Source organism: Poecilia latipinna, unplaced genomic scaffold (assembly GCF_001443285.1).
Source record: "Poecilia latipinna isolate Pla-1442-1.1 unplaced genomic scaffold, P_latipinna-1.0 Scaffold1569, whole genome shotgun sequence".
NCBI lineage: Eukaryota > Metazoa > Chordata > Actinopteri > Cyprinodontiformes > Poeciliidae > Poecilia > Poecilia latipinna.
In genome coordinates this window covers 90,351-103,512 of record NW_015114185.1, presented here as the reverse complement: position 1 = coordinate 103,512, position 13,162 = coordinate 90,351, and the positions used below count along the sequence as shown (strand labels likewise).

Here is a 13,162-nt window from a genome sequence, read left to right as displayed (position 1 = left end):
TGATGTGGGATCAGTTTAGTAATCTGTTCCTCAGCACGTGGAGCCGTGGATCCTTCGCTGTGCTGCTCTCAGATCAGTACCCCTCTCCCCTACACTTATTCCCTCCCCACGCGCGCTCTGATCCGACAGCAGCTCCACTCCGCAGCCTTTTCCTTCCACTTCCACTCCACTTCAGAGACGCCAACCAGGCTGGCTGTTCCCACGCCTCTGCACCCTTAGAACAAGCAATCTGTACGGGAATAAACACGGATTAAATCACTGTTTTGGGGATTATGCTTTTTCCAAATTGGACTACAGATGCGGGAATTTAATCAGAAGGAGCCTCGACTTTTTCCAGTAAAGTAACCGTGCAGCAGAAGTGGACGTAAACTTTTTTGGACTGGGCTCGGTTTTATAATGTCAGGGCTTCTGAGTGTGTTATGAGTGGCTTTTATGATTTTTTTTTCATTTCTTATGAGAGCTGTGTTTTATATGGACGGTTTTCCAAGTGAAAAAGAGAGAGAGACTTCCACATCTCAGGAATTCGACGCCAGGAACTGAAGGGTCCGTGAACGCCGCAGGTAGCTAGCTAACTTGCTCGAGACTTTTAGGATTGTTTCAATATCTCCTGATAGAGGTGAGAAACATAATAGGCCTAATTGTACTCAAATTAAGGCTCTGGGCTGTTCGGCACACAGCTAACGTGAGCTAAATGCTCTGTGTGAGCTTTTCCAGGGTCGCATTTTGTTTAAACCAACTCGGGTCTAGTTCAGCCTCCACCATTAGCCTCCGCGGCTAACGTCCCAACATGCCGCAGCTGGGCAGAGACGGAGACGACCTGGGGGCTAACGATGAGTTGATCGCCTTCAAAGACGAGGGGGAACAGGAGGAGAAACCCAATGTGTCCTCGGAACGGGACTTGGATGATGTCAAGTCGTCCCTAGTCAACGAGTCGGAGACCACCAACAGCTCTGACTCGGAGGTGAGTTGAGCAGAGGTCCGTGAATGCTTCCCACTGTGCTCCGGGTGTCTTCATGCTGCTGTGGCTCTGTGTGCAGGCAGACAGGCGCCCCAAGCCGCATCCAGATGTTGAGAGCAGGGCCAGGCACGGCCAGCTGTTTCAGGAAGGTAGGTAGCAGCATGGCATTCCGGATTATGATGCTTCTAGCGGTAAAAATTATATGGGACTTCTTTATCAAAGCAATAGTTTATGCAGAGTCTTAGATCAACAGTTATGAGCTGCAGTTTGAAATTTGAACTAAAACATTGAGGATGCTAACAATTATTTTGGTCATGAATTATTCTATCAATTATTGTGAGGATGAATAATTTAATTGGAAAAAAATGGCCACATTCTGCAGATTTTTAATTTAACTATTTATGCCCATTTACATAAGATCAGTCATACATTAAAATATGAAAATATGCAAATAATGCAATTCATTTTTAAATAACATAATAAACATGTTATTGACCAAAATGCAATAACAGTATTCCTTTAGTCAACATTTGATGGTTTGTAGCAAAGGATGCATCTGCAGCTAAAAATCCTTCTAGCATCAACTCAGACCTTTCTGCTGGTCTGAACATCAATACAAAGTAGAGCTGATATGGTGGTTATCTTTGATTAATAATTCGATAGCAAGAGGTGCTTAATAAAGGAATATTATTTTTACAGAACTTGAAGGTAGGTCAAACAAAAACTGTTACTTGAGGAGTTTTGGGTTGGACAGATGTATAGATTAAGTTTTTTATCTTAAATGCAAAATATTTTTGTAAAGGTTTGCTCTTGTTCATTCAGCAAATTGCCTTTTTATGAGTCTCTATATTCAATTATTTAATTACTAAATTGATTGACAATCGCTTCAATAATCAGTTATTCACAATTAATTCAATGAAATGTTTCCGCCCTGAAAAACAAATTTCTCTGCTCACGTCATAGAACTTAGATATTTATACAGAATTTGGGCCTGTGCTTCTGACAGATTATGGGCATGGTTGGAGATGGACCAATCAGAACAGCAGATTGTTCCCTTATCAGCTCAGTGATCTTTGAGATATATTATATTTTTTGGTCAAATTTTTCTTTTATTTCAAGGTTATCCCATACAGATGCAGCATCTCTTCTTCAAGGAGGCCCTTACAAAATCTAAAATTAACATAAACATGAGTTTAAGAACTCCTGCTATTTCCTGCTAACAAATCCCAAAAAAAACAAAAAAAAAACAAAATTATAGCAAAATCTAGACTTATTTCATATGACTGAGGTGAAACTGTTGTGTTCACAGCCGAACAGATTTTAAAAAGAAACTGGAAGAAGAGTTAAAAGGAAAAGGCATCAGTTCATGGATGAGTTCAGTAGAAATCAGATAAAACTTAGGGACATGCTTTGATAACTAAAAGTTCGCCATCTTGTAATTCCTGTGTTTTCTAACTCTGCAGCTCACTTTCTCGAGCGTTTCAGTCTTTAGAAACAAACTGGCCTGAGCAGTCAGGCTTCAGCACAAACAGGAAATCGGCATCAGCTAGGAAAAGCCTGATTTATACGTCTCTAGTTTACACTTTTCTATTCTTGTTAGGCTTGAGAATCTTTTTGTCATTTTGTTCAGCCCTAAACCTTCTGGGCCATATTGTACCATCAACTCCTGCTGTTGCCACTCTCTAGACATTCCTCCAGAAGAAAGTGTGAATATCCTGATTGATCCAGGTGTAGACAGTCAAAGCTCCGGGGATCGTTGATCATCGACTGATTTTTGAATGAATTAGAAATGTTGAATGGGTTGCTGCATTTCTGAGGCAGCAAACACACAATTCATTTAAAATTTCTTCCACCTTTCCAGAAGGTTTGAAGTGATTCTACATAAGTGAGCATAGTCATGGTGACAGAGTCATTACTTTTGGCTGAAACTGACAGCTTAGAAAACATTTTCAGCACAGCATCTCTGGTTAATTCTCAGACATCTAAAACATTAGAAGGAAGCGCTAGCATTTTTGCATTCATTACCTGGAAGGCAAAATGATGATTAAACATTCATTCCTGTTGTCATTGTCATTGAATCTTAGTCCTAATTGACGTTTTTATGTTTTTTCTTTTTCAAACATCCATTCTATAGTTAGTCAAACATACAAATACAATGGTTTGCAAAAGTATTCATAGCCTTTGAACTTTTCTATATTTTGTCACATTCCGACCACAAACATCAATATATATCACTGGAATTTAATGTGAAAGACCAACAGAAAGTAGTGTACAACTGTGAAGTGGAAAGAAAATATATGATTCAAGACTTTTTAGTTTAAAACAGTCTTATGCTATAAAAGGATTTCCCAAGCTTTCAACATCTCACTGTTCAATCCATCATCTGGAAATGGAAAGAGTCTGGAACAACTGAAAGCCACATGAACTTCCAGGCCGAACAAGCAGAGCTCTGATCAGAGGTGCAGCCAAGAGGCTCATGGTGACTCTGGACCAAATGTAGAGATCCACAGCTCATAGGGGGAGTCTGTCCACGGGACAACTATTAGTCATCACTGCACACATGAGGTCTTCATGGAAGAGAGGCAAGGAGAAAGCCATTGTTAAAAGAAAACCATATGAAGTCCCGTTTGCAGTTTACCAGAAGTCATGTTGGACACGGCAAACGTGTGGAAGACGGAGCTTTGGTCAGACCAGACCTAAACTGAACTTTTAGGCCAAATTGCAAAACTTTATGTGTGGAGGAGAACTTACACCGCACATCACTCTGAACACACCAGGCCCACTGTCAAATAAGGTGGTGGCGGGATCATGGTTGGCTGTAGCTTCTCTTCAGCAGGATCGGGGAAGATGGTCCAAGTTGATGTACAGATGGATGGAGCCAAATAAAGGAAGAAAAAATATTGGAGTCTTAGGGCTGGAGACTTTGGTGAAGGTTCAGCTTCCAACACAACAAACACCCTAAACTTAAAGCCAGGGTTACAATGGAATGATTTAACACAAAGCATAGTCATGTGTTAAAACGGCCCAGTCAAAGTCCAATCCTAAACCCAATCCAGAATCTGTGGCAAGATCTGAAAGCTGCTGTTCACAAACACTCTCACAATGCATCCAGTCTGACTGAGTTTGAGCTGTTTGGCAAAGAATGGGCAAAAATTTCAGATCAAGCCCTGAAGGCTAGGAGCTGCAATAGCAGCAGAACCTGGTTCACAGAGGATTGACTCAGGGGGCTGGATACTTCTACACACTGCACTTTTCATTGTTTTTTATTTGTAAGAAATGTTTTGAATTATAATTAAATTTTCTTTCTACTTCACAGTGGTAGACCACTTTGTTGGTCTTTCACCTGAAATCCCAATGAAAAATATTTGTTTGTGGTTGTAATATGAGAAAATATAGAAAAGTTTAAGAGGAATGAATACTTTTGCATGTCACTGTCTGTCAATCAGATATGGTGTTTCTAGACCCAGTGTTTCTGGGTCTAGATTTAATGGAGACTCAGTTTCCCAGAAGCCCTGTTGAGTTATTGTAGCAGTTCCCCCAGCTTAAGGCTGATGTTGTTCCTCAGGGCCCCGGAAGCAGCATGACACGGGCCTCTTCCAGCCTTCTCCGTATGTTGGCTATCCCTTCTTTATGATCTCGGACCTTGGGAACCTCTGCAGCCCCTACCTCACTAATGGAGCTCTGGCCCCAACCGGCCGGACGGTAAGTCAGCACCAAACACTGATCGGCATCCTGATGGCCACACTGCTTCATTATGTCTCTTGTTTGGTTGTTTGTTTACTATTTGTAGACAAACTCTAAAAAAACCCATACATTTTCCTTTACAGTTTAGTTAAACACTTTATTCATCCCAAAGGGAAGTTAAAGGCTGTCATAACTCATAAAGGTTCTTCAAAGAGTCGCTGTGCAGGGACAGGATGTCTGCAGCAGGCAGTGTTACAACAACTCTGAAAAGACCTCTGATTGAAGACTGTCAGTCTGACGGCTATCATGACCTGCTACTAGTTCAATATCTGGGCAACAGAGACAATATTCCACAGTGACATATTCTGGATGACAGTGGAAGCTTATTGCAGTTTTTCTTGATTGTTTACATACATTTTCTGAAAGGACGCCTCATACTCTCAGAACTCAACACACATATCAAAAACACACACACAAGGGGCAAATCCCTCCAATTCTCCTGCAAGATGAAACTTTACATTCAAAACAATGTTCTATCTTCTTAAAATTGTATATGTTTTTTTCAGATTCGCACACAGAGCCTCATATGATTAGACATAAGCACCAGCTGAACACTGATGTGCTCGGTGTAAAACACTCCATTCATCATAATGACTCAGTGTTACACTTACTGCACATAGTACATGCAAGTGTGTGTTTTAGAATATTGTTTTTATATTCGGAACACACAAATACACAGTAACAAATCTTATGTTTTCCATAAAAACAATTTACACATTGTACATCCCAACCAACACAAGGTTGCACATAATTTACTGTAAACTATAAAAGCAAACTATGCTGCCTCCTCTCTTCTGTTCGGGACTGACCTCACAATGTTGGACAAGCAGTAAAACATCTTGGCATGAAAAGCTACTGCTGCATCTTCCGTAGCTTGGAGAAGGACTAGGTGTGTGTGTGTGACAGGTGTTTGGCCATGTGATGAGCCTGTGCGCATAGTAGGGCAGTTGATTTAGGATTTTGAATGATAGCGTGTTCCTTGTGAAAACAAGAGATTTTCTTCATAAACTTGGTGCCAAATGCAGGAAATTGTTTGTAGTGTTTTGAAAAAAAGTGTGATTTACAACTGCAGTTTCAGTGTAAAGTAGGAATTATACTTGCAGAATTAGTTCAAGGGGTTGGTGCATGAGTTGCATGTTGTCATTGTGTCTCAAGTATCACTATTTATGTGTAAACAATCAAGAAAAACTGAGATAACCTTAAACTATGTGTGTGAACTTTTACGTTTTCACATTAAATCCCCATGAAACACCTGAAGTTTGTGCAGGAAAGGACCTGGAACATGAAGAAGTTTAAGCAGTTTGCAAGGTTCTGTCATGTGTGGATGTTCTGGCATGGCTGTGAAGTCCTCAGGGACCTGCTGGTTAAGTCTTATCAGAAACCGACGACACTAAAGGGTGGCTCAGGAAGCTGAAACCTGTAGTTGCTGCTTCATATTGCAGGGATATTATATTTTAGCAAACTGAGGCCCAGACACCACCGCCTGCAGGTCTGCTGTGTACAGTATGTGTGCACTGTGTGTGTGTTTCTGACCTGCCTTGTAATGGTGGCGTGTTAGACAGGCCTGGACACAGCCTGCCTGCATGCCTGCCTCCAGCAGGAATGAGCTCTGATTGCGTCTGATTCTCTGCTGCAGATTAGATGCTGTAGCTGCCAGGTACCAGGCAGGATTTGCAGAGTGTTGCTCAATTTCCCGTCCCTACAGCGTTTTGGAGGATAAGCTTGGATTAGGGGCCGCTGTCTGATGGTTTAATACATCTCTGCTCTCAGCCATGTTTAAATGTTGCCTCTGTGGAAGTGAGACAAGTTTCAGGATGTTTAATGTGAAGTGTTACAGCAAAGGAAAGTTTGAGTTGATGACCTCAGGGGAAAAGTTTAACTGAAGTTGTCAACTCACAGCTAAAGCCACACATGACGCTGCAGCTGAAGCTTTTAGACTCAGAGCTTCAGGCTGTCTTTCTTTTTCCTTTGCGTGTTTGTTTTGGAAGTCTTGCCTGTACTTATTTAAGCCACACACACACACACACACACACACACAGGTTAAACACACAGCCCAGCTTCCTCACACAAACACCTGCATTCCTCAGCTTTGTAGCAGCCATCCTTTCTCTTTCTGGCTCATTGTTGTCCGTCACAGAGTCTGAATGGTCTTTAAGCCCTCTGTGTATCCCAGCTGCTGGCTTTATCAGCCCGGTTTCTTTAATTTTTCTTTTAATTTTGGGTGATACTTGCATGTGAACCAACCTTACCCACCAATCTTTTCTACCACCACAAGGCTCTTTGAGGGCTGTGTATAACAGCAGCCTGTCTACTGTTGGCTACTCTACTTTTTTCTATATCTAGTTTTACAGAAACAAATCTCTAAAGGCCAAAATCAGTCAGGCTTTTTAAATATTGGTGATCAGTCAGAAACCAGTGCATTCCTACTTTAATAACAGCGATCAGTCTGCTATCAATAGCTATTGAAGAAGTACTTGAACGTGTCCTGAATATGTCTAGATATTTGACAGAACATTCCTAAAGAAAAAGTCTTGAAAATGTTTTCTATTCGTCTTTATTATTATGGAACTGTATTATATCACTTTAATAAATTCTTTTTTTATCGACTCTACATTTTTCTCTCCGTCTTTAACTATCATGGATGTATTACTAAGCTCAGTGTTATGCAGCCATGGGGGATATTTCCCCACTGACAGCTAAACCAGAGGGATGGCTGATTTGCTGCGTGTCAGGATCAGGGCACCAAGCTGGTGGGCCAAGTCACATTCATGAACTTCAGCACGTCAGACATCTTTGCCGCCTTGCAGACTTTTGTGACTTTTTTTCTGTGTGGTGTGTGTTTGATTGAGGGAGTGTGTCTACTCCAGATAAGGTTTGATTACTAAATTAGTTGATTATTTCAGTAGTGGATTCATTGTTTCCACTACTGGCCTTCAGCTCGGCTGTTTTCTTGGTTCTGGTGTTGGTGATGGACCTTCAGCAGGCCTCTGTGGGACGTGATGACACGCTGTCACTATCATTCATTCACTGAGGCCGTTGTTTCCTCTGAAGGCTACATTCAGCCTCAGAACCAGAGTTGTTCTGCTGTTTATCAGACCTTCTCAGAGAGGAGTCGCTCTCTGCCTCCTCAGACTGTTGGGAGTGTTTATGGAGGATGAGGAGATGGACCTGCTATCTCAAGCAGAGTCTTTGTAAACAAACCTCTGCTGGTTGCTCGCTAGCTGAACTATAATACAGACTGTTTATTGTGCTGATGGGTGCAGGCAGGAAGCAGGAGGCGGCGTACAGAGACGACCTGTCTGCTCACTTCGCCCTCCTCCCATAACGCCCCCCGTGTCCCCCGCCTCCTCCCCACAGCGCCGCACGCCCCTGCAGCTCAGGGACTCATCCGACAGGAAGAGCCTCAACACTGAGGGGCGTCTGCTCATCCAACCTGTAAACCTGCTCATCACTTAAAATGCCGTCTCTTTAGAAAACATGCTGGTCACATGTGGTCATAGTGACAGATGGGACAACAGGCGATACGAGTCTTTATTCCAGATAATGTGGCTGAAAGATCATAAACAAAATAACAATAGAATGTGACCTACAGTAAATGGCTCTGGACTCTCAGAGAAATGATTCCTCCTCATTTTTCCACTCTGACCCCTGTTTTATCTCAGGTCATTGTTGCCTGATGCACACTTCCTTGTTTATGTTGCTTCACCACAGTGACACGCGACTCACACCAGAGCTAACAATGTTCAGCTGTATGTCTGAATTATTTGACATCTGACCTGATCTATGAATCATTTTTTGTTGATAGTTTTTCAATATTCTGCACAGAAAGTAGACGTGGCCGTTACAGCAGCATGATGGGCTGAGTAGTAGGGCTGCATCGATTTATAGTTTTCTGGCCAATCACCAATCTTTAAAAACCTGACCTGCCCATTCCTCCGATTTTGGCCACTGCTGATGGTCAAATACAAGATTACCTCATATTTTGGGGACTGTAGCACAAATTGACAAAATCTGGCATATCAAAATCTCCTGGTTTTTGAGCCATAAAAACTGAGATTATTCATCCATCTATTTATTTATTTCATTTTTTATTTAACCCCTCACACTTAGGTTAGCAAACATTGTTGAGGGTGAGGATTCTGTAAATCATTGCAGATCCAAAACATAACACAGGCCTATAAAACCCTCTATTATAATAAATGCAGTTTTTATTTGGAGGGCTGCAGATGGGGTAATGGGAGGATTGACTAAATTTTAGTTTTCTTTTGACTAAGACAAACATTAAACATTTGCTTTTTAGCCAAGTTGAACAAATTAGTCATACAGATTTGGGGGACCCAGGTCAGGATACACTATACTCTTTGCTTGGAATGGAGAGCAAACACAACTGATCCAGGGGCCACACTTTGGATACTCCTCATTTAGGGCCACTTGGTGGCATTCTCAGCCAGAGCTGACTCCCTTCTTCAGCTAGCTCCTCTCATGTTAGTGGTCGAACATCATCTCTAAATCTTTTCAACAGTGACGCCTTCCCAGAGTTTTACAGAGTCATAGATTTGACATAATTTTTTGCTAAAAATTAGAGATTTTAAATCTGCAAGCATCTGTCCCACTCTGAGCCATGGTAAATTGTCTGTAGTTGTATATGGTCATGTGCATGTTTAGTTTGGTTGTATTTACCCAGAATGCCTCGTCCGTCTCCTGTTTTTGGAGTGGCCACAAAATACTTTATTATTATTATTATTATTAGGTCTTGTAGTCAGGTTCGGGTTCAGGTTCCAGAAGAGGTTGCTGCTTCCTGCTGATAAATCTGTGACTTTTTCTGTTTCTGACTCCAGAGACATTTCAGTCACTTTCTGCTCCTGTGTGTGTTTAGATGCTTCCTCTTTGACTTTGGTCTCTGATCCGGTGGCTCAATCCATCTTCAGGAAACACTCCATTAGTGTCTGACCTGATAGACTTGGTCGAGGAAATCATTCTGACACTAGAGTCACAAATTCACTACCTAAGGCAGATCATCAGGATTTTCCAGGTTTTTCCCTGAACTCCTGTAGCCGTTCTCCGCTGGCCTCTCATTGGTCTGTTGTGGAGAACCTGAGCTGTTTGCGGCTCGTAACCAGCAGTAATCCCAACAAGTTTCCCCTGAGCTCAGATCCTTACCCGAGGCTCAGTAATGGGTTCGTAGTGTGTGTGTTTGAGTGGAACAGTGTTGTGGTGTTTCCAGCAGCTGGATCCAGTTAGCGCTGATCCTCAGCTTCCTCTGAGCGCTGAAGCAGGGGCCGGGCTACAGACCGGCTGTGTGCAGAGGCCGGTCTTGTTGCTCTTGTGTGTGTGTGGGGGCGGGGGGTCTCGCTCTTTCATGCCTAAATGTTTGTCTGACGTAGTTCCAGGACTGATGAGACTAACATAGTTTGGTGGTCTTGTTTCGAGTCCTGTCTCCTAGTCATTAGTCCAGAGATTTGAATTTGATGCTGCTGCCTCAACAGATGACTCAGAAAAGATGGCGCTCTCAACAACAGACTTATCCTTGAAGGATTTTAGCTTCCTCAACAAGTCCAGTCTGTTGTCCAGATGAACATAGAGGTATTTCTATTCCTCCACTTCTTCTCCCGTGATGGAAATAGGGTTTGATATAACCCTCCATGCCTCCATATGAGCTGCATGGAATACTGTGCATTTCTGGTCAGAGATTATGCTCTGATGGAAATCCTTACTTTTTTTTTAAATTAATTCCATTATCTCTATGATGTACTCTCTGTTTAAAGTGCAAAACATCTGCACCTAATGGTTGCCTAATGTTGAGGCGACTCCTGGAGATGATCCATACTAGTGGGCCATCCTGCTCAGTGTTTTAATTGTAGTAACTTAGCCAAAACATAACAGCACAGCCCTGCCTCTTTCTCTTTTTTTGCTCTTGTTATTTGAGCTGATGACTCAAGCAGCTAAAATCTTCCTCTGTTACTTTCCAACCATGGTGAAAGCTGTTAAAGCATTTTCAGTATCACAAATCAAAAATCGATATCCCAAAATGTATAAATAGCTGAAAGTGTCGGGTTAGAGTCAGAAGGCCTCCCTGCCTTGCTTTGGTTTATCTTCTGTAAGTCAGAGTCAAAGGTCACAGTTGAGAGCCTGTAGGCGTCACTCACAGCTGAAGGAGCACCAAAGGGCCTTTCAGCAGACCCATCTCCACCCAGCAGCCTGTTCATCAGGACCATCAGCTCTGAGTTCTTATCTGCAGGCAGCTTCCTGCTGTGGAGGCTCAGCATCAATGAAGGGAGGTTGGGAGGGACAGTGGGGAATGTAAACAAGTGACAAATGAAGAGGAGAGGAGGACACTTAACCACCTTATCTTGTGTTAGAATCCCAGAGCCAATATTTGCTCGTCTTGAGGCTGGTCATTTAAAGTTCCCATCATGCCTTCTGCCTCTGCTCCCCACAAGTCGTCACCTTCCTAAAGTCTGCTTACCTCTGTTACTGGGAAGCCTGACAGACCCTTCCCTTTATGAAGTGGAATAATAATATTCACATGGTTTAACAGATCTGAAAAGTGTGGCTTGCATATACCGATATCTGAGTTATAGTATCAGCCAACAAAGAAAGATGGTGATTAATTGACTTAAAATGTTTTTTTAAAACAAATTCACACATTTACTGAATTAATTATTAATAAATTAATTTGATAACTCAGCACTAGTGCAGCTCACTTAAATGCATAAACATGTAAAAACAACTTTAATTTGTTCATTCAGTGCAGTTAGGAGTAGAACAGCCATCCATCCATTTTCTTTACACCCTTGTCCCTTAGTTAGGTGCCAATTAACCTGACATGTTTTTGGACTGTGGGAGGAAACCGGAGTACCCGTAGAGAACCCACACATGCACAGGGAGAACATGCAAACTCCATGCAGAAAGACTGGGACCGGGAATTGAACCCAGAACCTTCTTGCTGCAAGACAACAGCTCTACCAACTGCACCACTGTGCAGCCCGTAGAACAGCCAATGTGAAGTAATTAATAAAGAAAGCCTGTAACTGTTACAAAAACAACAGGTTGACTACTTTGGTCAAACATCTAAAAATAAACTAACAAATATTTCAAATGGTTCAGAAAGTATATTTAGGAATTCTAAATATAATATAAAATAAATAAAGCATAACGTCACTCAGAGCACAAAGCATAGAATTAGACTGAATAGATCTGCCCTTATGTATTGGAGACATTGTCCCTGATGCCCAATTTAGAATCGATTTAGATACAGATGTTAATATGGGATCAGTGCATTTATGACCCTCTGCATGTTTTGGGAGTGTTGCTGCAGCTGTCCTGATAGAGACTGAAGGTTTTTCTATTTTTCATTTTTTTGTAAAGCTCAGTCAAGGTGGACGGAGAGCGACTGTGAGCATCAATGGTGCAAGTCCTGCCACAGATTCTCAACTGGATTTAGATCTAGACTTTGATCTAACACAAGTAATCTTTTTGATCTAAACCATTGCTTTGTAGTAGACCTGCACCGACAGCAATTTCCTGGCTGATTACTGATATTTAAAAAGCCTGACCTGCTGATGTGTATTTTGACTTCCAATAATGACTTTTTTATTTTTTATTTTTTATTTTTTTTGCTTTTTGTTTTTGTCTGAATGTTGCTAAATGTAGCAAGAAAGTTGCTGAGTTAGCAAAAGTGGAGCGACTGCAACGTGCAAACATGACCTGGTGGGCCAGTCTGTCACTCAAACTTCTCTCACAGCAGAGTAAAAGAGGGCAGCAGCTGATTTATAGACCTGAGATCAGTAGATAAGATCAGCTTCACATGCAAGTATCTGCCGATCACTCATCTACCAACATTAAGGATATCGGTGCCAATTTATAATGGTGCACCCCAACTTTGTAGCTCTGTCGGTTAGCCAGCAATGGCTAAAATCGTCTGAATACAAAAGTGCACCATACCTTGACAATAAAACAGCTGATGGCAGCTTCTGTCTCCCCGCAGTACCTGCCTTTTCAGTGGCCTCTCCTCGACATCCCAGGAAGAGCAGCTATCAGAGATTCTGCTGCTCCCACACACCTGGTAAGACTCTCCCTCTATGCTACACACACACAACTTGTTGAATTTCCCACGTTTTTATGCTGCCATAACAGTAGAGAGGATGTGGAATGTTCAACAAACATCATGCACAAATAAGGTGTTCACTTTATCATTTACTTTAATCCAACATTCCAGTACTTTCTCTATGCCTGAAGAAGGCAGTGAATCTCCTGACATGAACTGTTTATTTACCAGTGAAGAGAAATGACTGAACTGTCAGCAAAAAATCTCGTAGGTTCAGTGTAACTTAACACTGAACAAATGAAAAATATTCAAATATTTTTCATTTTTCCAATCATTTGATATTTCTCTCTGACTGCAACCCAACTTCATCTATTATTATTATTATTATTATTATTATTATTATTATTATTATT

General features: G+C 41.7%; 1 protein-coding gene across 1 annotated transcript in view; it reads left to right on the top strand.

Moving 5' to 3' along the window:
• LOC106963692 (transcription factor 7-like 1-A) overlaps positions 1 to 13,162 on the top strand; it is a 35,025-nt gene continuing 21,863 nt past the window's right edge. The window contains exons 1-4 of the mRNA XM_015058739.1: positions 1 to 961; positions 1,038 to 1,107; positions 4,524 to 4,660; positions 12,690 to 12,767. Coding sequence (XP_014914225.1) covers positions 788 to 961; positions 1,038 to 1,107; positions 4,524 to 4,660; positions 12,690 to 12,767 — 459 coding nt within the window. The 5' untranslated portion in view covers positions 1 to 787. The remainder of the gene's footprint in view (positions 962 to 1,037; positions 1,108 to 4,523; positions 4,661 to 12,689; positions 12,768 to 13,162) is intronic.